Genomic DNA, 26,494 nt, shown 5'->3' with positions numbered 1-26,494 from the left:
AGAAAAAAATAAAGCCTGGAATAACTTGTGCAAGCATTCAGCTACCATAAACTGCAGTTTAAGAGAATCAGAGCTAATGCCAGATGCATTCAGAGAGTGAGCTAAAGGGAGTCATGGAGAGATGTTTCACTTATAATAGTACCCGATATACTAAAATACAAACTGTCTGAAAATACAGTCGATTCCGATTATTTGGAACACATCGGGACTAGTGCATTTTGGCCCAATTAAGTGGCTGCCCCAATTATGCGAAGTTTCACATAAATAGTTTCACGTAATATGATATGTAGTAAGTGCTGATCATTGTGATCATGTTTATGAATTGAATTTTAATTCTAAATAGGAGGAATATTATCCATAGGCTATAAAACTAAAGATATATTAAGTACAAATTGGCACTTTATTACCATACCAATTAAAAAATTAAATGATAAGTGAAAATTGGAAGAATATTTTCCACAGGTTAGCAATATAAATATAAATTTACGCTTACGTGCATAGCTTAATTAATACGTACTGTAATATGTACATACTAACTAGTTGATATTTCTGTTCATTAACATTTGTGGGTAGGGGTTAAAATTTAAAACAGTAAAAAAGTTAAACAAAGAACATTGCACACACACACAAATTGCAAGTAATGCAATATGTGCAAGTGAGAATGGAGTAACAAGTTGCAAAGCTTAAAAAATAGGAACGAAGAGAAGATTCTGAAAATTTTATTTTTATATGATTGAAGATTTCATGGAAGTGTAAACACCTTTCACCATAATAACGTAAACATCACAGAATTCCAAGTGTCAGTATTATCACAAATTCAATAAGATCGAGTTTACTATCCATTTATAACAGATTGCACTAACAGAAAAGCCTAATAAATCAGAAACTGCTAATTGTTTAACGGTTGTGACCTCCAAAAATACGACCGGACAATGTAGTATAGTTGGAGACAATCGTATGGTAATTTTGAGTGCTGTGGTCTCCTGCCCCAATTAAACAGCATGCTGTCCCAATAAACGAAGTAAACCCTGGCTATTTTCTCAATTGGGTTCCGTTCTTTAAGATTTTTCCCAAATAAATGGCTGCCCTGATTAACTAGTGGCCCAAATAACCAGAATCCACTCTATATTGATAAAATGTATGCTAATATTCTCCTTCATCTCTATCATTATTTAATATGAAGGGAATTGAAAAGAGGACCCTAAATTTGACACTGATCCTATCAGTCTTACAATTGCCTTTTCACAATAACCAAACTGTGTCTTGCTCGTGATAGTGCAGAGCCTACTGCTTGCTGGACCTGTGGGGTTCATTATCCATTTGTTCTTTTGCATTTCAAACAAATAATCCCTTGTGGTCAAATGTTTCTTTCACACACCATCGTAAAATTCTCTTCTGTTCTAATGTTCCATCAGATGCACCTTTTTTGTTTTGCCAATTTTATAGCTTGTTTTCATACTCTTCCAGTGTAATTATTGAACTGCCTTCTATTTATGCTTCATATAAACACTTTGATGAATTAATTGAATGTCTATACTCAATTATTAACAGCCAGCTGTAGTTTTTCTTCTTTGTTTTTAGCCTTTACTGTGTATTTACTCTCTGCCAGAAACACTATTTAGTCATGGCATAAACATCTCGAAAAGGCCTTTCTGGCGAAGAAATTGTTAGAACTTCCAGATTCAGAATTTGATTTAATTTTGTCTGGTAGGGTTTTATTTTTGATTCTGACAATATATCTTGAAGCAGTGATGAAGAAATTCATGACGACCTGTCAACCTGGTGTGGCTTAATCTCATCCAAAAACTTCTTCAAATTACCACTCTGTCTTCTCCCACTCTACCATCCCTTTATCCATAGCAGTAACTTGCCCTTAATGCCACACTGCTCCAATTAATACAGCAGTCTTTGAAATATGTTAAGGGCTTTAGCCTCAGGCTGTGAGAGATTTAGACAGCAAGAGAGGACGCCAGAGGGTGGTTGATTGTTGGAATAAAGTTCAGTTTGTTGTGGAAGTTGCTGGTTTGAATAAATTCAAGGAAAAATTAGACAAATCCTTGGAAGATATGAAAGGGTGAAGTGTGTAGCCTTTTTTTTTTTTTTTTTTTGGCTGATGCTTTATAAGCTTGCATCATTTGGCACCAACTACTTATACTAAGATGCCAGTACTAAATACCCCTCCCCACCACTACCACCATCAAAATACACGAGGGCTAGATTCATCTTTGAATTATTGCAAGGATGCTTGATGTTATACAGGTGTTCTTTTGCATTTCAAATAAAACAGTTCCTCAGTAAGAAAGATATGCTACTTTCAATTTTTAGTGAGTGCCATTAAGCAAATGATCACATTAAGGGTTACTATACCTTCATTAGTGAAGAGACATTGGCTTCATTTTAGTGGGTACTGTAAAAAAAAACATTTGATTATGCTTTGAAACATTATTTGAAGAAATTTTTTTATTATATAAACCAATTTTTGTATAAAGCATTATCATGATTCTACAAATATATTCAGTGTCTTTCAGGAAAAATAATTGATTAAAAAAAAAAAAAAAAAAGTTCAAGTCAATTAAGCTTCTTACAAGAGAGAAAGAATTCTCACATGTATATTTTATCTGCCTATCTATATATTTAAATATAGGAGTGAAGAATTAAGCATAATACTCTCTTAAAACAATTCATTTACTATCCTGTGGGTAAACTACACCAATTTGCTTGCGCAATTCGTCCATAATTGATGCTAAAAGTTCTGAATCTTCATGGGTCATAAGAGGACACTCCAGAAGACCTGCAAGTAAGAAAATCTCTTTCAATATTTTGAAACAAGAATAAAAATCTGAAATATGTGAAGACACCTACCATAATTTACTAATAAGCAGATCCAGTATAAATACACATGCTGGGTGTCCATAAAATGGTAAGGACAAGGTAAGGTACTCCTAGCATTCTTTCAAATATCCACTAAGCTAATAGTTTCAGTTTATAATTTTTGAAGTACCCCTTCAAAATTATACCACGTAGCAGCTCACATAGAAACACATGGTATCCAATGAGGAAACAATATATCCTTAAACAGACGATTGTAATTAATAGTGCCTTATTGTTTTAAACGAATGACAGAATAATCCTTCAGTTGTGCTATTTGCAAGCAGTGTAATACTATGACAATTTGTCAAAAAAAAAAAAAAAGTGGAGTTCACATTCTGCTGTGATATAAGCACTCATTAAGATCTACTTAACTCACTTAATGAGTTAAGAATGTTGCTTCTGCAAAAGGAGCATATCTCATCTTCACAAGTTGGCTAGTATTGCACTGTTCAAATGTTAAAAATTGTTTTTTAATTAGTTTGCAAGTAGTTTATTTTAAATAAACAGATGAAATTGATTCACTATTACATTAGCAAATAGACTGTGCTGCCACTTTATTAAGTACACCTACCTAGTAGCATGTTGAGCCTCCTTTAGCCTTCAAAACAGCCTGAATTTGTCTTGGCATGGATTGAACAAGAACATTGTGCGTGCAGCAATAGAGTATATATATATAATCTTTATTGTATACAAACGTGGTATATACAATAGACCCTTCACAGCAGCAATGCCAGGGGTTTTACATTGGCTGTACCATGCAGACAATGATTGTGTCACTGGGTTCCTTGAAATTCGAATCTCAACCCAATCCTATTGAACATCCCAAAGATGTTCAATAGGATTGGGTTGAGATTCGAGGACTGAGCGGGCCACTGCAGCAAAGAAAGTCATTGTCATTATTATTATTATTATTATTAGCCATATGGTGCAAGGAAGCCTAAGGCTTATGCTGCACTGGCCAAAAAAAAAAAAAAATTTCCCTATTGCCCTGAGAGAGAGAGAGAGAGAGAGAAAGGAATCACCAAGAAAGGGAAGAATGATGATATCCAGCTCAGGACCCTGGGTATGCCAAGCCCATACTCACCAGATGTGAGCCCCTGGGGGAAATGTTCCTGGAACCATTGCATAGTGATTCAGGCTTTGTGCACTGGTGCATCATCCTGCTGGAAGTAACCATCTGATTGAGGATAAACTGTCGACATGAACGGATGCACTTGGTCAGCAACGATGTTTAGGTATGATATGGCATTCAGACTTGAATCTATGGGTGTGGTATCAATGGACCCAACGTGTGCCAAGAAAACATTGCCCACACTGTAACACTGCCCCACCACCTTGCACAGTAGTCATCAGACATGACGGGTCCATGGATTCATGTTGTTTTTGCCAAATTCTGAGCCTTCCAACAACATGAGGCACCAGGAACTTCGACTCGTCAGATCAAGCAACTGTTTTCCAATCCTCGATAGTCCAGTGCTGGTGTTGCTGTGCCCACTTGTTCGTCATTGATAACAAAGGTACACGATGTGGCCATCGGCTCTTGTAGCCCATTCATGCAAAGTGCGACTAGTGGTCCATTATAATATTTTGTTCTGCGCACCAAGGTTGTATTCTGACGTGATGTGCGACATTGTGGCCTGTCTGTTTGCTTGCACAATTCTAGCCATTCTCCTCTGACCTCTCTCATCAACAAGCAATTTTCTTCCAAAGGAGTGCCGTTGAGAGGATGTTTTCTGTTCGTTGCACCATTCTCGATACACCCTTGAAACTGTGGTGTGTGAAAAGTTCAGGAGAACTGCCGTTTCAGAGATGCCTTGTCCAGCACATCTTGCACCTACTACTATGCCACGTTTTAAGTCCATGAGATCACTCTTTTCCCTCATTCTTGCTACAGTTTGTATGCTTAACTGATACTAGAAAGGTTGTTCTGCTGCATTTATATCCACAACTGTGTGATGTGACTTGCAATGTTGTGGAACAAACCATTTGTCCCACAACGTTGCTCTGGGGATATGCGGTGGTCATTCCCTGACCTTTCTGCATCCTCCGTATTTGGTGGTCATGGGCTCAAACCCCAGTCTAATCAAGAAGTGTGTGCTGTGCACTGCTGCTCTTGCCCGCCTGGCTACGGAGCTGCCATGTGTGCATAGCAGGGGTGTACCTAATAAAGTGGCAGCACTGTGTATATGCTATGTAATTAATACCATACCATTTCATTTTTTACTTTGTGTAAAATTCATATGCTGACTTAATATTCCACTGCTGTTCCCCTCATTTAATGATGGATTATGATGTGTTATTGTAGGGGGGGGGGAAAGAAAGTATACAAAAGTTAAAATTGAATTATGTGATTTGTCAATAATGTCTTACATTATATTGGAGAGTAAGGTCTACACTGTTGCTAGTGTATTGCAAGTCAAATTCAATTAGAAAATTTAACCATGCATTTAACCTCCATCGTGCAATAGGATTAATGTCTTTTGAGGTTAGGAAGCATCATGGTGAGATCCAATCTTCTTACATTTTTGAGGGTACAGCTCTAAAAAGGTGTTTGCAAGCTAGCCACTAGATAGTCTACCGGATGGGATTGAACCTATTGGTAACTCTCTAGGAGGCATCCAGCTAGTGTATAATCACACTACCTCTACTTTGCCAGATAGTGACTAGAGGGAGTTAGAGGAGTGTGTATTACAGGGGGAAATGTAGAGGCAATGTTACATCAAGGAGCTGGGATTCTTGCTTTTGCATACATGAATAGTAAAACTAAGAAAAAAACTTTATCGGCAAAAAGATCTAAACCTCCCAAACACTTCGTTCATTTCAAAAATATATGTGGTCTCAATTCTAGTCTCAATGATGTCCATTTCCACTTAGTCTGCCAAGCCCCACTTACTTTATCTGACAGAATCCCAATTATTTGCTGTATGATTCCTTTTGCTTCAAAGGTGGTATTTGTGCATATGTCTGCTCAAATACCACCTTTCAGAGACAGTAATTTGGATTCTCCTCTTTTTTGATCTAATCTTACTTAATCTCTCTATCTCATTCTGTCAAATTCATCTGTTGCCTCTGTCATTCTTCCAACTCCACTAATCACATTGCAACTCTCTGACTTCCTTTCTTTGAAACTTCACTTTCTTCAATCCAACTTTCCAAACAGTGAGGTAATTTTCTTTTGTGATTTTAATGTTCACAACTCCAGGTTGCTTCCATTTTCTGGTCACACAGAACCAGCTGATCGAGATGCTGAGGCTTTTGCAATTATGAATGACCTTGCACAGATTGTTCATTTACCTACCAGAATACCAAACAATCCTAACACAGCCAACATTCCTGATCTTTTTCTCAGATCACACCTTAGATCACAACTTGGTGATGGCTTCTTTTGGAGCCTTTCTTTTGTGGTCATTTTCAGCCTAGTGTTGTTTGTCATTACAAGAACACAAAATGGAATAATCCGCAAGATTTCTATTGTTCTTTTCCTTGGTTATATTACTGTTTAAAATTTTCTGATGTCAAGCAATGTTTGCTCAGGGGTGAAATCCTTTATTTCACATTCCACCTTAAAATCTCATCCTTTATATAAACCTTGGTTTTCCAATAAATGCATTAAGGCTGTTCAAGATAAGAATGTTGCATATCAGAATTGGCTTGCATCCAAATTTCCATACATGAATAGTAAAGCTTGCCAAAGCTTGCAACAATTGTCAAGCAGTTATTAATAAATCCAAACTAGATTTTGAACAGACTAAGAGTAGAAAATTGCTTTTTGTCCAAATGGTAGTTGAGCATTCTGGTTTCTTGCCAAACTATTGACTACAACTTTTGCCCATCCCTACTCCCTCTTTTGTTAACACTTGATGGTTCAATTGCCATCTCAGCTAAAGCTGAACTGCTAGCATCCTACTTTAATTATAACTATTGTATTCATGTCCTTGGTAAATCACCTGCTACCATTCCCAGTACACTCCATTCAATGCCTCCTGTGATCTTCCATCAAAAGGATGTCAGAAGTATTTTTGAACAATCTTGATGCCAAGAAGGCTCCATACTCTGATAGTATTTCTACACTTGTACTCAAAACCTGTGCTCTTGAGCTTACTCCTGTTCTGTGTTGCCTCTTAACACTTCCTTATTCCACCAGTGTTTTCCTTCTGTTTGGAAATTTGCTCATATTCAGTTTATAAAAAGGCTGACAAATCCCTCCCATTGAATTATCATTCAATTGCACTTACTTTTCCACTTACTAAATAGGAAAAATCCATTAACCACCAACTCCTAAACTATCTAGAAACCTTCTGCCTGAGCAGTGATCACCAGTATGGATTCAGTCAGTGTCGACCTATGGGCAACTTCAACAGAAAAGTTTGAAACTCAAGCTTTTGATTGTGTTTGGTATAAAAGTCTTATAAATAAGCTTCTATCTTATGGTTTGTCAACTGTTTTTTGTAATTGTAATCTCTGACTGCTTATTCTGGGTGATTTTAGATGGCTTTCTGACTTCTAACATCTCCACTAATGCTGGTGTTCCCCTAAGGTTCAGTTTTTTTCTCACACTCTTTTCCCCTTGTATATTAATGTCCTTTTCCATTGACCAGAAATCATATCCAGTTTTGCTGATGACAGCACATCGTGTCCACCTTCCAGTTTGAGAAACCTTGCCCTGCACATATTCACTACTAATTCCTTAAATGCTTATCTCCAGGTAATTCTCCAGTGGGACAAAGATAACTTAGTTAACTTCAATCCTTCTAAAACTGAGTCCTGTCATATATCTCGGGAAAAGGATTCTTTTGCTCCAATGCTTATTTTCAATAACACTCAAGATTTCTAGACAAGATCACAAATCTCTATTAGGAAATTACCCTAACTTCTAATCTCTCTCTCTCTCTCTCTCTCTCTCTCTCTCTCTCTCTCTCTCAGTGGTTCTTTTCTTCTAAGCAGCTACTTGCTCTGTACAAATTTCAAATCTGCTGTACCATGGAATAATTAATTAATGACCCATCTTTTACAATCTCTATCTCCACTCTCTGTCTTATAGACATTCTATTTCTGCTGATTGCCTTTCCTGTGGATACTTCCATGGGCACTGTTTTTCTGAATTGGTTTCTGTAATTCCCCCTCTTTCCTCCAAACCAGTGCCTTCTTCCTGATTTATTCCTTAAACTTCTGTTTTATGGAACAACCTCCATTCACATGTAGTTCCTGAAAATTATAATCTACAGAAATTCATGTCTAATGTCAACAAGTATATTCTTTCATCTTCTCAACCTCCAACCCACACATGGGATTAAGTTTAATACCTTTCATGTTTGGGGTTTCATTTTACAGACTTCCTGTAGTTTTAATGTTATATGTTTGTCTGTGATTCTTACCTTGGAGTTCTCATCTGTAAAGACTTATCATTCAGAGGGTCTTGATGAGGATTCAAGTTTGATATTAACAAGAATTTGCAATTACATAATTCACTGAGAGACACTATCATTTTTGGCTGTCTTATGAGATTTTTGCAAGTTTGCTTCAGTATTATGGTTTGGAAATAGATCTTAATGAGTGTTTTAGTCAGTTTAATAAATATTTGTATAGTATTAATTGCACAGATGAAACAGGCCCATGCTTGTATACTGCTCATTGGTACAAGGATTGTATATTCTATAGCCTTGTATGTAGGATTGAGTGTTGTTTTTGTATTTCTTTGCCTCCTCTCCTCTATTTATTTCTATTTTTGGTATATTAAAAAAAAAATTAAGGAACAAAGTGAAGTATTACGGATATAAATAAAAGCCTATCGCTTCAGTAAAGTTTGCAGGTTAAATAATATGACCAATGTCCAAGTAATCAGTCACTTTACATTAAAATGTGTTGATTAATTTATGCAAAAATGTATAAATTTCTGTGATTTACTTGTTTCTTACCTTCCTGCAGACAGCGCCTTACTGCAATGGCTTCATATCGTAAACCAGAGCTATTGGTAAAGTGACACGGAACAGCTGTTTTTGGGAGAGGAAAGTCATAAGTAGTGCTAGGAGTGATAAGCTGAGTTGGGCACCACATTGGGAATGGCACCTAGAACCAAACATTTATTTTCAGTTTGCTATTTGCAAGTCAAAATATATATCCTAAATAAAATTGTTTAATTAAAAATTAGTAGCATAACTTATTAATATATGCAGTGCCTCAGAACTATAGTAGACTACAACCGCATAAAAGATTCCAGAAGTCTAAACTTATTTAGTATTAGTATTACCAAACTTATGCAAAAAAAAAGCAGCATTCTAATCATTTGTCCCGTCCCTATTGATGAATCATTTATCGATAGACTGCAGTATGATCGTTGGAATAAACTTTCACCTGGTGTTGTAGAGGTAGGAAGTTTGAATACAATTAAATAGTATTAGTAATGGCCACATGGTGTAAGGAAGCCTAAAGCTTATGCTGCACCAGCCAAAAAATCTTGATAGGTCAGCTGGATAGTTACCTACAGGAGGAGGGAAATGCATAGGTTGTTGATTTCCTATTTTTTTTTTTATTTAATTATTTTATATACTATTTTATTTTCTTTTTTTTTTTCTCTTTTCCTTTTTTTTTTGGCTAGTGCAGCATATAAGCCTTCGACTTGCACCATATGGCCATTACTAATACTATTTAAGTGTATTCAAATTTCCTACCTCTACAACACCAGGTGAAACTTTATTCCAAGAACCATACTGCAGTCTATTGATAAATGATTCTTCAAACTCTGAAACCCCTATCATTTTAAGTAACAGTGGCATTCTGTTATAAAACTATTGAGCTTTTTCACTTGACTATTGATATTTTGAAAAAACATTGGCTAATGAAGTATAAGTAATAGTAATAGAGGCATGTGATGCAAGAAAGCAAGCATATGAGCTTGTGTAGCATCAGCCAAAAAAAAAAAAAAAAAAAAAAATCACACAACAATTCCCTCTAAATGTTTGTCCAGTTCCTCCTTCAATTTATTTGAGCTATCAGCTTCCACAATGACAGATGGAAGTTTGTTCCAGCAATTAACCACTTGCTGGCTAAAGGCAAATTTCCACACATCTATTCTACAATTGTCTTTACTTAATTTGAGGCGTCTCTGTGGGCAGGAGCAGCAGTGCGTAGCACACACTTCTTGATTAGACTGGGGTTCGAGCCTGTGACCACCAAATAGAGAGGATGCAGAAAGGTCAGTGAATGACTGCCGCATATCCCTGGAGCAATATGGCCTTAGTTGCTAATGCTCCTAAAAACCAAATAACAACTCAATTTGAATTTATGCCCCCTTAGGTTCGTAATCTGAGCAAGTGGAAGAATCCCATCAGAATTCAACATGCTCAACCCATTCAAGGCCTTATACACCTCAATCAGATCACCTCGCAGGTGTCTAGTCTCCAGCCGCTGCAATTTGCAGAACTTAAGCCTCTCTTGGTAACTGGATCCCTTCAATCCCCCCACCAATCTTGTTGCCCTTCTCTGTACACGTTCAAGCAAATCTACATCCTTCCTAAAATGAAGCTTCCAGACCAGTACGCAGTACTCAAGGCGTGGCCTGACCATTGCCTTATACAAAGGGATAATCACCTCCTTTTCCCTGATAGCAAAATTCCTGTATATCATTGACAAAACCCCATTACATGCTCTTGCAGCCTGTCTGCATTGCTCAGAAAAATTCACATCTGACTGCACAATTACTCCCAGGTCTTTTTCATTTTCTACCACCCTAAGTATAGTACCACACAGTTGGTACATTCCTCTGGAGTTACTTCTACCCATATGCAGTACTTTGCATTTGTCAATGTTAAACTTCAGTTGCCGATTCTCAGCCCAGCTGCCAAAAGTTTCTAGATCCTGTTGCAGTAGCACACTGCCATTATAGTAATTAACAACCCTGCCAAACTTTGTATCATCTGCAAACTTCGACACTAAGCCTGATATACTTCATCAATATCATTGATAAATATACAAAACAACAGTGGGCCCAACACCGAACCCTGTGGAACTACACTAATAACATTAGTCCACGAAGAGCAGCATCCACTGATTACCACCATCTTTCTTCTCCCATTCAACCACCCTATTATCCATTGTAGCAACTTACCCTTAATACCATTCTGTTTCAATTTGTACAGTAGTCTTCCATGCACAACAGTGTCAAAAGCTTTCCCGAAATCCAAGTATATATCAAAATTATTTTTTGCATCCACATCATAGTATCCAATCAAATTTGTCAGACAAGACTTTCCCTAAACAAACCCATGCTGTGTCTAAACTATAACTGCAGTCTTGTTTAGATGATCCTGCAATGCATCTTTAACCAGTGACTCCATTATTTTACCAGGAGCAGAAGTTAAACTAACTTGTTTGTAATTACTTGTGTAACCTTTTGAACCGCCTTTGTGAAATGGGGATTAATTTTCACATCTCCAGTCTGTGGGGACCTCCCCCGAGTCCCAGGATGCTGTCATAATTATGGCTAAAGGTTTGCTTAGCTCCTTTGACGCTTCCTTTAATATAACTGGATAGATCCCATCCATCCCAGGTGCCTTTCTTATGTTTAACTTCAACAGTTTCTTCTCCACTTTGCTCTCAGTTATTACAAAATCATTAAGCACCCTGCTACAATTTGATAACTTTCTGGCATTTTCCTTCCTTAATAACACCTCATGTGTGAATGTAGATGCAAAATACTCATTCAGTTTGTTTGCTATCTGAGCAGGATCATCAACAGTCGAACCATCGATATCAAGTGGTCCAATGATTCATCCCCTTCCTTTCAGAGTTTATATAAGTAAAGGAATCCGTGCTGTTTTTCTTGGCATCCTTTGCCAAAGATATCTTGTAATCTGCCTTTTCTTGCCTAACCTCCTTTGTGACCTGATTACAGACTAGCTTATATCTGCCATAGGCTTCTGAGTTGCTTGATAATTTATATGCATCCCATGCATTTTTCTTCTCTGCCACGAATCTCATTAGTTCATTTGACAACCATTTACGCCTAAATCTTGAACAATATTTCTTAATAGGTATGAAACGTCTAGTAGCTTCCATGATTAATTCCTTGAATACTTCCCACTTAGAATTTGCTGTTTCTTTATTTGTTTTTCTTTGTTTATTTGATCTGCTCCAGTAGGCCTGTTTCAGAATTTAATATAAGTGCATTTACTTCAATTAGGGTGATCTTAAAATAATTGATCTAGCCTATCTTTCCTGTTATGTTTATTTACTGATATAATACAAGTGGTAATAAAAATAAAATTGTTGATGCTGTGCAGTTAAAAATACATGAATAAAATATTAAAAACTATATAAATAAAATAAGATATTCACAGTTAAAACATTTAAAATCAGCTAAGTTAAAATATATATGGATGTGGCAGCTTTCAACAATAGTATTATCTTCATGAGCCAAAAATTCAAGTCTGACAAGTGTTTAAATAACAATAACTGTAATAATATTGCTGCATGATTACTGCAAAGCATGTGGGATTGGTTGTGCACATCACGTCATGTGATGTATGCTTCATTCTCATTATCATATTCAGGTTTTACTTATCTGCTTGCCCCCTCCAACTTTCCAGCATAGATTATCAAGTCAAAGCAATAGTGATTCAAAAATTATATGCAAGTACTACACCTTTATTAATTAATTGCGTTTTGCATTTTATGCGCATTTCTTATAACCAGCATGAGCACTGTTGGTCCTTTTCATATGTGATGGTGGGGGAGGGGTATATGGTGTTGTTGTTGCCACACATGATCGACAACCGCCGAACTAAAGTCTGCATTTGAATTATGTTTACATGGTGGCCCCATGTGATCTTTAAGACATTTTTTTTCTGCCCAGATGTTTTTTTTTTTTTTTTTTTTTTTTTTTTTTTCAAATATCATAGGATAAATCCTGTAGGCTCTTCATGCCTCCATTACAGAATAACTGAAGTTATTTTGTTATGGATCAATATGATTCAAATCTTTCCTTTAATATTCAAATGCAAAAATTCTTTATTACTGTGCTTTACCCTCCTTGCTACCATTTCAAAGTGTGCCATAGAATTTCTTATTCCATGAGTAGCTTTATCATAGATGAATTTCTTTTTATTACAGTTCAGTGTCCTTTGATAATTTATGATCATCTCAAGCAACTTTCCTTTAAATTACTGACTTCATTAGCACAGCAGTCATCCACTTTTGTTTAATGCCCAGTACAGTAATACTTTAAAGGTATAAAAAAAAAAAGAGAGCAGCTTCTAGAATTATTTCTTAGAAAATTTCACATTTAGCATTTGTTCTTATTATATTCACCAACTGTTCCCATTGAATAGAATTTGGTGCCTCCATAGCCAGGTGGGCAGGAGCGGCAGTGCATAGCACACGCTTCTTGATTAGACCGGGATTTAAACCCGTGACCATCAAATACCTGACCTGAAAAATATGGAACCTTTCCCTGGTGGTCATTCCCTGAAAGGTCAGGGAATGACCACCGCATATCCCCGGAGCAATATGGCCTTAGTTGCTAATGCTCATAAAAACCAAATAACAACAACAACCATTGAATAGAATTCAAATGATGTGTAAGCCTATCATAATTTTCCTTGTGAAAATTAAAATCTGATAACATTTATCTCTTTAGATATGTCCCACTTGAATTCTTGTTAAAAATTAAGTCAAGAATGTTATTTGCACATGTGGCATCTTAATATCTTGATATAAGAAGCAGTTATCAATTACAAAATATACTGCTGCTGCTGTGCAAGTAGCTATTCACAAGCTGTAGTCTGTCTCTGGAAAATTAAAATACTCTACAGTAATACATTTTATATTTGCTTATCCACTCCATTTGTTTGCATGAAAAGTCATTCTATTCATCACATTCACTTGATCTTTAGCACTCCTAATCTCATTTTAGTTTTCCCATCATTTATCATGCCAGACTAACCTAATAAATGGCTATCAATAATTAACAATCTTAACAGTTTTCATCTATTGGATATATCTTCTTTAATCGCGTGCTTCACAAATAAAAAGCTTAATGTCTCCTTCTCTTCCTTCCTTTATGGGTCTGTCTTTCTTGTTCAGTTGATGATGTTTGATGATGATCCTGACAGAAGAATGGAATTACCTGAGAATTTTACCCAAAAGATTGGCAAGAAATTATCCAATGAAAGAACTGTGTTGGAGCATATTGTTTGCATGGGGTGCCATCCTACATAAAATATGGAACCGTTCCCTGACGTTTTGGGTATATTTCTGTAACATTGCAAGCTAGCTCTCTGATGTGATGGTGCTACAGATTCTCCTCTCTTCCAAACATTCTTCCCCCCAGGGGTATTTGATTGGCTTTCAAATTGTACTTGTGGATTATCATGCATTCAATAAACAGTTATTATGAGCAATAAATTATTAACATTGAAAAATTTTCATTCATTCCATATTTTGGATAAAAGTCTCAAATCCATTTGTCTGTCTATATTATCATAATTTAGAGCTTATAATTTGGGAATAAAAACTTCCTAAGTCTTATATTCTTATAATAGAAATCTGTGACAATTGTTCTCTATTGAGAACTATTTTGCAAAGCATCAGCTTGTCCAGCATCTTCTGTAGTTTGACAGAAGGTGGTCTGTCACAGCTAAGGTAAACAAAAATATTCTAATACTCTCATATCTTGTAATTATTTGGTAAACTGTCAGTTTTGATAGTGGAGAAGAGCCAATATTTAGACTATTTTCTATGGATACCATTCAATGCCAAGGTAATGGTCAATGCCATGTTTGTAAAAAAGTTCACTAATTAGAATTCTTTCTTCTTTATTTAATTACTGAATGCATCTTTCTATAATGAATTTTAAAAGGTTCCTGCAACTAAAATAGAGAGAAGAAAACACCATTAGGGCTTTATAAATGAAATATTTAACAATTTTTAGTTTTGGAAATATAAAGTAACTTATGACTAAACTGGCTGATGAAGAAATATTACAATAATTTCAGTGTGTTTAGAGAAAGCCAAGCTGTTTCTTGAGATAGCAAATCATGTGGTGGGGGGGACAAGTAAAAACCTATCTTGGAAGTATACAGAACTTGTTTCGCTTTAAGACAGTGACAAGACAAACTGATATTTATAATAAAAATATCATTTTCTTCCATGGCTGAAACTGTACTTTCAATCACATGGTCGTGATATCTTCCAAAAGGCAGTCTGCCAAGTATAATCTTGCTATGCATTCATTAACCTTTGAGCAGATGCATTTTTAAAGTTACAGCAGTGGGCATCCTATTGTACAGAAGTCACCAATACAGTTTTTTTTGTAAACATCAAGAAATAGTTGACATAAGAAAGGTTAATAAGATCAAAAATGATCTTTAATAACAATAGTCTTGTTATCCAAAAATAGTCTCCCCCTAGTGGCAATTTTCACTTCTCAACTGACAGCTTATATGTAAAATACTGACTATCATAACACTATTTTATTGAGCCTGAATTTTTACTCCAGAATGGAGACTTAAATCTTTAAAGCTCTACTATATCCCTGAATGAAAAAATTAATTAATGATATAAATGGGTGGGGGGGGCTTTTACTTGATGAATAGCAAAATTAATTATTATTATTCCCCCCTCCCCCCCTCAATTATTCACAAAAGTTTGTGTTGGTTGATGTCAGTGGTGAGCTGTGAATATTCCAACTTTCAAGCCGCCTCCGTAGCCAGGTGGGAAGGAGCAGCAGTGCGTAGCACACGCTTCTTGATTAGACCGGGGTTCGAGCCCATCACCACCAAATACGGAGGATGCGGAAAGGTCAGGAAATGACCACCGCATATCCCGGAGCAATATGGCCTTAGTTGCTAATGCTCCTAAAAACCAAATAACAAACAAACCAACTTTCTACCAAGTAAATGGCGCCTCCGCAGCCAATTGGGAAGGAGCAGCAGTGCATAACACACGCTTCTTGATTAGACCGGGGTTCGAGCCCGTCACCACCAAATACGGAGGATGCGGGAAGGTCAGGGAATGACCACTGCATTTCCCGGAGCAATATGGCCTTAGTTGCTAATGCTCCTAAAAACCAAATAACAATAACTAACAAACCAAGTAAATTTGATCGGTCACAGAGGTGACGTCATTGGTGGTTTCCACCAGAGGCACTTCCCACGCTCACAGTACTAGTAGTGTGATTAGAGCGCGTAACGCATTTTTCGTGACCAGTATGATATCTCGAGTCAGGGGCGGATTTAGGGGGCGGACAGATGCGGCTTATTACCCCCTTAACTACGCGTACAAGTGAATGTGTAAAATGTTCCTAGGTCTATCTAAAAAAAAAAAAACCACACACAAACCTGGTCATCATGCCTCACCTTATGATGATAACTGGATAGGACAGTGTATGGAGTTCTAACTTTTTAGAATTTTTGAATAGTATGACGTCACAATCATGCTTCCTGAAGCTACTACTGCAGTAAGTATGATTGCAACAATACAAATATTTGTTAACAATTTCTTTTTTCATCTCGCATTTTTGTTACATTCCATTGTTAGGTTTCACAGCTGCGTATGTTGCTTCAACTACAAGATCGGTACATCAATCGGTGCTATTTTACAGAGATATTTAGATACGTTGCACTCACAAGTATACATCTCTTACTTTAGTTATCATAAATCAATTGTATCTTGTCTTCCAGGAAAAATGAAAATGTGTGAATGATCAATAAAATATTTACAATAAAAAAAGCTCTTTTATTTCGTAAACGATATATACAAATCAAAATACCTAAAATAAAAGTGAAGGATGTTTTGCATAAACCATCTATCGCGCGTGTTCGACACATGTGCAAATTTTTTTTTAACTAGGGAAATATAATGGATACATTTTTTTTCATGATAAAATTTTAATATTGCAAATAAAAAATAACATGAAATATTTCCCATATCACAAATAACATAAAAATGATCACAAAGCATTTCACGATATATTACAACAAATATTACATAAAAAACTTAACTTTCTAGAAAAAGTACCCAAAAAATCAGATTACATGAAAAAATAATTATTTCTCAAATATTCAAGAAAAATTTATTCTAAAAATTGACAATTTACTTCTTTATTAATATTTGTTGTCGATCTTCTGCTTTGCTCAATAGCTGAGCAATGATTACAGAGGAATGATTTGACGTAACAATCCGGATCAAATTTAAGCAATGGTTTTTCATTTAGATGTATGGTCATCATAATGAAAGCTTGTTCAGCTTCAGCACTGCTAATTGCAACGGTTTCAAAGATATTTCTGGCTTTCTTAATTGAAAAGGGAATTTCACTCGATTTTAAAGATAAACTGTCTTCAACAAAATATCTAAAAACATTAATTTTTATTTCATATTTTATCAGGAAACAAATTTCTTATTCGGTTTTCACCGCCTTGCCACCAAGACGAAAGTTCTTTCATTTCCACGATTTTCGGTAGCATATGTTTAAAATTTCTTTCAATTCCTCATCGTCAATAGTATCATTATTTTCTTTATTTAATTTAAAATCACCTGTTGCATTAATAACTTATCCTTTAAGGATAAAACAATGCATTTAATAACTTGTCACAAGCTAATTTTTTTACTTTCGAATTTGATTCCTTCAAATTTTTTCCACTTCAACATGCTCTCAATTTTAGCTTCATAATTTCCTTCAGAATTTTTCTGATTAGCAATAGCATTGATATTTCAATTTATTAATTTATATGTGATTCTGTAAAGCTTCTGACAGGTAAGAGAGCTCCTGCTGGATGTCGATCATTAGTGCTAAATGGTTAAGAAATTCCAAATTTAAAAGTCGATTTAATAATGCCAAATATTTAACTTCTGATTCAAAATGTTTGCACAAAGCGGGACAACTCCTCCAACCCGCAATTGCCATCCGCAAGCTCCAAGCTGCCCATCGTGGCCCGAACATACAACAGATCTTTATAGTTTTCACGTCGAGTTCTTTAGCAATCATCCTTAATTTGCACTAGTTTTATGGAGATTGGTGATAGTTTTTTTTTTTTTTAATTATTGCCTATATGCCATTATATTTTAGAACATTTTCTACACAGTGAAAGGCTCAACAAAGTTTCAAAATCTGCCAACATTTCATCTTCGTAAAGTTTATATAATATCTTAGTAGCCTCAACCCTCCCCCCTCTACGTTGCTACCCTCACTAGTTCTTTGAATACAGTGCAAGATGTCGGAATCACACGGATAGTCTGCTACTGTGACCCTGTAAACATAGACAGGAGAAATTTACTGAAAGGCATGGATCACTCTCTTCTCCAAAAAACATATGCCCATTTGTTGGCGTAAAGGGGAACCACAACACACACTGACCAGAGACTATAATCCGTGTCGAGAATCTTCTTAATCCTCTGACTGGCTATGGAAAGCATATTGACTAGCGCAACTTCTTGGTATGTGACTGCATAGGTTTTACAGACACCACTAACATTGTGAAATGGTAATCCCTTTCACCCTTAATTCGCACTTTCTAATTACCTAAATTGCCCAAAGGCCAGAGGTGAGAACAGTGCATACAAAGTTCTCTCCTAATCCGTTCGTTACATGGAAATTTTCTTCGTTAAACGGAAACTATTTTAAATGTAATTACCAAGGGGAATCAAAAAAATTCACTATAAAGAAGTTCATTAAACAGAGATCCAACTGTAATTAAATCAAAAATGAAGCAATTTTAAAATACATAACCGATCGAGTGCGCCATTAAAATGCTGGGAATGGGGCCCCGCTTGCCCCACCGTAGTTTCGGCTCTGGATACTCAATATTACATTCAGGATTTCATTTGTAAAATAAATAATTACATTCAGGATTTCATTTGTAAAATAAATATTCGTCTCAACAATGGGCTCGCAAATTTTCAAAAAAAATAACAATGGGCTCGCAAATTTTCAAAAAAAATAACAATGGGCTCTCGCGAGCCCACTATAGCTCACCACTGGTTGATGCCATACATGCTATGCACCTAGTTGAAGATTAACAGAATACAAAATTCCATAGAATTTCTATTACTTTGCTGCTTAATCTTCTGTCACTTGTGCCCTTAATTTAACAAAGATGCTCACATTGTATCTGCAAGACACCCCTTTTTAGTTTAATTATAAAAAAAAATTTTTTTTTGCTTTTTTTTTTTTACTGAATTGAAAAAAATGGTGATCATTTTTTCAATTCAGTAATTATGATTTGCTAAACACAATTAAAAAATATCAAACAAAAATAAACGAGAAAAACCAGTAATAATAAAGTTTTTATTGTATTTTTTAGAATTTAAGATCACTTATTCTTCTGGATAAACACAGATGCTCCTTTGGCATCTGGCAGATGCAACATTGTTTTTATTTTTGTCAGTGGTTCACGATTAGCTAGTGAAACCTCAGCTCTGCAGCAAGATTAGACACTGTTGCTGACTCGCAGATGCCACGTGCGATTGAGAATTGCCTAGAATAAAGCAGTTTTGCTCACCTGGCATCTGTTAAAAGGCAAAAAAAAAAAGAAAAAGAAAAAGTATATCAAAATGAAAACAGAAACTTTGCCTTATAAAACAAGTGACATCTGTCAGATGTTGCTTTAGTAGGGGAAGGTTAAAGGATGTGCTGAACATAAAATAAAGGAAGTGATAATTAATTTATTAAAGAGTGCACTTAAAAAATTGTGAATTAAAATTTTTTTTTCTAATTTGGAAAGATGAAATCCTGTTTGAAATACCTGATTCAGAGTGAAATTTAAGTTAAATTGAGGATTTAAAGCAATTTCAATATTTTATGCAGCAGTTAACTATACATCCATACCTTTAGTGTTCCCTTTGTTCCTACCACTTGTAATTCACAAGGTAACTGAACAGAAGCGGATGTAGCAACAGTTGCTATACAGCCATTATCATATTTCAGAACAGCAGCCATACTTTCATCAACACCTAGAAAAACAAGGTGTGAAGATAAGTAAACATTGTCTTTCTTTAGAAGATAAGCAAACAAATATAACTTAAAACTTTATTACCTTCTGCAGAAAAATATTTAATATTGTTATTCAAAGAAATGCTGATGTTTTTATCATCTGTCAGGTAATTATGAACAGGAATGACAAACCTAATCTATATTTTACGTTTGTCGAGTCACACGATAGGAGAGAGTATATGATGAGAGCCTGGTCGGTCAATTCGGCCCTGCAGAGATTGTGCAAGGCTCAAGGGGTAGAATTTTTTTCAGCCTGGTCTGTGCTTGTTGACAGCCTCTACAGGTATGGGGTAAACTTAAATAGAAAGGGTCCAAAAATATTTTCTGATGCTATCGAGGCAGAGTTAGGTGGGTCGGAAAACTGCTAGCTTGGGGGGGGATACACAGACTAAAAGGTTAACAGTGGCTGCAGGCAGAGAAAAAAGTGATCCTTGCACTGCTTCTATTAGAATGAGCAGCAGCATGGAAAGCAAAGTAATGGAGATTTCCAGGACTGCTGGGAGTCATGGTGGAACAAGTAAATACATGGGCTGTGTTAAAGTGACTAAGAGTCGAAACAGGTGCATGTACACCAGTGCTAAGAGTATAGTTAATAAATTTGATGAGCTTGAAATGCTAGTCAAGACATCGAAGGTAGATATTGTTGGGATATCAGAGATGTTGTGTCACACAGACAGAAGCATTACAGAATTGGAATTTGGGGACTACAATGTGTACAGAAAGGAGAGACAGGACAGGAAGGGAGGAGGGGTTATGCTGTTAGTTAAGAAACACATAAAATCTAAGGGAAGTGCATCCAATTGCAGTTGGTGGACAATGCAATGTTGAGTCTGTTTGGTGTGACATAAGCACAGGGAAAGGAAAAATGAGTAGGTGTGTGTTATAGGCCCAACGAACTTGATGAGTAGAACGAGCAATTGTGCAGAGAAATAGTGGGCCAGTAAATCAGAATGTCTTATTATGGGGGATTTTAACTTTCCAGATATTGACTGCAACTTGTGGGTTGGTCACTCGCACACTAGCAGGACTTTTGTGAATTTATTGGATGACTGTTTATTGCAGCAACATGTTCGAGAGGCAACCAGAAGGAGTAATACTCTGGATCTGATTATCAGCAGTGATTATTCATGCATTAAGTATTTGCAGATAAAGGAACCACTGGTTGATTGTGATCACAGTGTCCTGATGGGGGAATTACTTAGAGATGTAACTACCATCAAGGCTAAAGGGAAGCGCTTTTGCTTTCGTAGAGGTGACTACAGGGGTGTCAGACAGTTTTTAGATTCTGTATAGTGGGATCAACTGATGTGTTACCAATGTTGAATTCTAAATGGGAAGCCTTCAGGGACTTCATTTTGGAGGCTACTAGGCTTTTCATTCCAACTAAGAAATACTATTCAAGGTATAGGCCTAAATAGATGTCAGATGAATTAATGAGGCTTGTGGCAGAGAAGAAAAATGTATGGGATGCATATAAAGTATAAGGCGATACAGAAGCCTATGGCAGATATAAACTACTCTGTAATCAAGTCACAAAGGAGGTTAGGCAGGCAAAGGCAGATTATGAGAAATCTTTGGCAAAGGATGCAAAGAAAAACAGCAAAGAGTTCTTTACTTATGTAAACTCTAGAAGGAAAGGGATGAATCAGATTGGACCACTTAACATAGATGGATTGACTATCGATGATCATACTCAGATAGCTGATAAACTGAAAGAATTTGCATCTACATTCACACATGAGGAGTTATTCAATGAGGGGAATGGCAGAAGTTTATCAAAATCTAAGAGGGAGCTAAGTGATTTTGTAATAACTGAGATTAAAGAGGAGGAGGAATTTTTGAAGTTCAACCTAAAGACACCTAGGGTGGATGGAATCTATCGAGTTATATTAAAGGAAGTAAGCAAACCATTAGCCATAATTATGAAAGCTTCCTTGGACTCAGGGGAGGTCCCCGTGGACTGGAGATGTGCAAATGTATCACCAATTGACAAAGGGGGTTCAAAAGGTTACTTTTGTCACCTTTTGAATCCCCCGCTTATAGACCTGTTAGTTTATCTTGTGTTCCAGGGAAAATAATGGAATAGTAGTAGCAGTAGTAGTGGAATGTGATGCAAGAAAGCAAGTGTATGAGCTTATGCAGCATCAGCCAAAAAAAAATTAAAAATCGCACCATTCTCTCCAAATGCCTGTCCAGTTCCTCCTTAAATTTATTTAACCTATCAACTTCCAAACGACACATGGAAGTTTGTTCCAGCAATTAACCACCCACTGGCTAAAGGCAAATTTCCGCACATCTATTCTACATCTGTCTTTTCTTAATTTGAATTTATGCCTCCTTAGGTTCGTAATCTGAACAAATGGAAGTATCCCATCAGAATTCAGCATGCTCAACCCATTCAAGGCCTTATTCACCTCAATCAGATAACCATGCAGGTGCCTAGTCTCCAGCCACTGCAATTTGCAGAACTTAAGCCTCTCTTGGTAAGAGGATCCCTTCATTCCCCTCACCAAACTTGTTGCCCTTCTCTGTACACGCTCAAGCAAATCTACATCCTTCCTAAAATGAGGCCTCCAGACCTGTACTCAAGGCGTGGCCTGACCATTGCCTTATACAGAGGGACAATCACCTCCTTTCACTGATAGCAAAATTTCTATATATCATTGACAAAACCCCATGACTTGCCCTGGCAGCTTGTCTGCATTGCTCAGAAAACTTCATATCTGATGGCACAATTACTCCCAGGTCTTTTTCATTTTCTACCACCTTAAGTGTAGTACCACACAGTTGGTACGTTTCTCTGGGGTCACTTCTACCCATATGCAGTATTTTGCATTTGTCGAGGTTAAACTTCAGTTGCCACTTTTTAGCCCATCTGCCCAAATTATCTAGATCCTGTTGCAGTAGCACACTGCCATTACTGTCATTAACAACCCTGCCAACCTTTGTATCATCTGCAAACTTCGACAATAAGCCTGATATACCTTCATCAATATCATTGATAAATACAGGGTGTCTCAAAAATATTGGTACAAACGTTTAGGGGAGGTAGGTAACATCTAAAGAAATATGAATCACATAGGAACCCATAACCGGAAACATCACGGGAAAGTAGTATCAGAGGCACAAGACAGTAATTAGTGGCAAACATTTATTTGACATAATATTAACAATGGAGTATGAGATGGATGCATTTCATGATGTTACAACAGATGCTCGAAGGTTCCACCATGAGATGCATTGAATGCGTGACACCGACGCAGCATGGATTGGCAGACACGGTAGAACACACCTGGAGTTTCTTTGATAGTAGCAGCAGCGCAGACGAGTCTCGCCACCGGATCCATTTCCATCTCCACAGGCGATTCATACACGATAGATTTGAGGGCACTCCACAGAAAGAAATCAAGGCTCGATAAATCAGGTGAGCGTGGGGGCCAGGCAACGGGTCCACCACGGCCAATCCATCGACGCCCAAAAATGCCTGTTCAAATGGTCACGAACACACCTTCCATAATGGGCAGGCGCCCGGTCATGGTCATATTGAAACCAAATGTTGCGTCTCACATTTGCTAGAACATCGTCAAGTAACCCTGGTAGAACTTGTTCAAGAAAGATCCGATATTTAGCGGAGTTCATGTGGGATGGTAACAGGTATGGGCCGACTAAGCAGTCGCTGACCATATCTGCCCACACATTTATTGCCAAGCGATGTTGTACCGCATGGGGGCGCACACCGTGTGGGCCCTCTGCTAATCCATACACTAGGTGCATGTCTGCCAGCTCACAGTTCATATATCAATGCATGTTCTTTGTGCGGCGGCTACTGCTTGAATGAGTAAACCAGAAATTTTCGCATAGGAACCCATAACCGGTGACGTTTCCGGTTGTGGATTCCTATGCGATTCACATTCCTTTAGATATTTGTACCAATATTTTTGAGACACCCTGTATACAAAACAACAGAGGACCCAACACCGAACCCTGTGGGACTCCACTAATAACATTAGTCCACAAAGAGCAGCACCCATTAATTATCACCCTCTGTCTTCCCCCACTCAACCACCCTATTATCCATTGTAGCAACTTACCCTTAATACCATTCTGTTCCAATTTGTACAGCAGTCTTCCATGCACAACAGTGTCAAAAGCTTTCCTGAAATCCAAGTATATGATATCAAAATTATTTTTTGCATCCAGTTCCTTTGTAACCACATTGTAATATCCTATCAAATTTTTCAGACAAGGCTTTCCCTTAACAAACCCATGCTGTGTCTAAACTGTAACTGCAGTCTTGTTTAGATGATCCTGCAATGCATCTTTAACCAGCGACTCCATTATTTTACCAGGAGTAGAAGTTAAACTAACTGGTCTGTAATTACTCGTGTCACCCTTCGATCCCCCCTTTGTGAATTGGGGATACATTTGCACATCTGCAGTCAGTGGGGACCTCCCCTGAGTCCAAGGATGCTGTCATAATTATGGCTAAGGGTTTGCTTAGTTGCTTTGCCGCCTCCTTTAATATAACTGGATGGATCCCATCCACCCCAGGTGCCTTTCTTACGTTTAACTTCAACAATTTCTCCTCCATTTTGCTCTCAGTTATTACAAAATCATTAAGCACTCTGCTACAATTTGATAACCTTCTGCCATTTTCAAACATTAATAACTCCTCATGTGTGAATGCAAACTACTCATTCACTTTGTTTACTATCTGAACAGGATCATCAACAGTCGAACCATCGATATCATGTGGACCAATCAGATTCATCCCCTTCCTTTTAGAGTTTATATAAGTAAAGAAATTCTTGCTGTTTTTCTTGGCATCTTTTGCCAAAGATTTCTCGTAATCTGCCTTCGCCTGCCTAACCTCCTTTGTGACCTGATTACAGACTAGCTTATATCTGCCACAGGCTTCTGAGTTGCTTGATAATTTATATGCATCCCATGCATTTTTCTTCTCTGTCACGAGTGTCATTAGTTCATTTGATAACCATTTAGGCTTAACCTTGAACAATATTTCTTAATAGGTATGATACTTTTAGTAGCATCCACGATTAATTCCTTGAATGCTTCCCACTTAGAATTTACTGTTGGTAACATCGTCAGTTGATCGCACTGTATAGAATTCAAAAACTGTCTGAGACCACTGTACTCACCTTTACAGAAGCAAAAACCCTTTCCTTTACACCTGATGGTAATTATATCTTTAAGCAAATTCCAAATCAGTACACTGTGATCACTGCCACCTAGTGGTTCCTTTATCTGGAAATTCTTAATACAAGAATGATCACTGCTGATAACCAGATCAAGAGTATTACACTCTCTGGTTGCCTCTCGAACATGCTGCTGCAAAAAACAATCATCCAATAAATCCACAAATCACTGGTTAAAGAAGCATTGCAGTATCATCTAAACAAGACTGCAGTAATAGTTAAGACTCAGGAATGGTTTGTTAAAGGGAGGTCTTTTCTGACCAGTTTGATTGGATACTATGATATGGTCACAAAGGAACTGAATTCCAAAAATAAGTTTGTTATCATATACTTGGATTTAAGGAAAGCTATTGATACTGTTGCACATGGAAGACTGCTGTACAAATTGGAGAGATATTGCATTAAGGGTAAAGGTATGGTTGAGTGGGAGACGACAGAGAGTGGTAATCAATGGACACTGCTCTTTGTGGTCAAATGTTATTAGTGGAGTTCCCCAGGGTTCAGTTTGGGCCCATTGTTGTTTTATATATTTAGCAGTGATATTGATGAAGGTATATCAGGTTTAATGTCCAAGTTTGCAAATGTTACAAAAGTTGGCATGGTTGTTAACGACAGTATGCTACTCCAACTGTATCTAGATAAGGTGGGGAAATGGACTGAGAAGTTGCAACTGAAGTTAAACATTGATAAATGCAAAGTACTGCATATGGGTAGCAGTAACCCAAGAGAAATGAACCAACTGTGTGGTACTACACTCAGGAAAGTTGTGCAGTCAAATATGAAGTTCGCTGAGCAGTGCAGACGGCCTCCCAGGGCAGATCATGGAGTCTTGTCAACGATATATAGGAATTACAGGGAGAAGATTATCCCGTTACACAAGGCAATGGTCAGGCCACACCTAGAGTACTGTGTACAGGTCTGGAGGCTTCATTTTAGGAAGTATGTAGAGTTGCTAGAACGAGTACAAGGAAGGGCAACAAAACTGGTGAGGGGGGATCAAAGGGGTGCTCTTACCAAGAAAAGCTTAAGTTCTGCAAATTTCAGTGACTGGAGAGTAAGCTCTGCGAGGTGATCTGATTGAGGTGCATAAGGCCTTGAATAGGATGAGCAAGCTGAATGCTGATGGGATTCTTCCTCTTGCTCAGATTAAGAACTTGAGGGGGGGCACAGATTCAAATGCAAGAGCAAACTTATACAGCATCAGCCATCCATTCCTTGTAGTTATTCAAACTATTGATTGCTACAACAATCAGCCACCTGCTCATTGAAGGCAAACTTCTGCACATCTGTTCTGCAACCAGAACAGATGTGCAGAATAGATGTGTGTCCCATCATGTGTATAGTGTAAGCAAGATAAAGAATGCCATCAGCATTGAGTTTGCCCAATCCATTCAAAGCTTTAAACACCTCAAACAGATCATTT

The 26,494-nt window shown here is 37.1% G+C and overlaps 1 protein-coding gene across 1 annotated transcript in view; it reads right to left on the bottom strand.

The window, feature by feature from the left end:
- Nucleotides 1-2,652: 2,652 nt before the first annotated feature.
- The window catches only part of LOC150080963 (trans-1,2-dihydrobenzene-1,2-diol dehydrogenase-like), a 74,551-nt gene continuing 50,709 nt past the window's right edge, over nt 2,653-26,494 (bottom strand). Inside the window, exons 6-8 of the mRNA XM_090382100.1 lie at nt 19,691-19,815; nt 8,787-8,937; nt 2,653-2,791 (exon numbers count right to left, since the gene is read on the bottom strand). Coding sequence (XP_090238226.1) covers nt 2,682-2,791; nt 8,787-8,937; nt 19,691-19,815 — 386 coding nt within the window. The 3' untranslated portion in view covers nt 2,653-2,681. The remainder of the gene's footprint in view (nt 2,792-8,786; nt 8,938-19,690; nt 19,816-26,494) is intronic.

This window comes from Mastigoproctus giganteus, chromosome 9 (genome assembly GCF_048544385.1).
Source record: "Mastigoproctus giganteus isolate SK-2022 chromosome 9, ASM4854438v1, whole genome shotgun sequence".
Classification (NCBI taxonomy): domain Eukaryota; kingdom Metazoa; phylum Arthropoda; class Arachnida; order Uropygi; family Thelyphonidae; genus Mastigoproctus; species Mastigoproctus giganteus.
This window is presented reverse-complemented; position numbering and strand designations above follow the sequence as displayed.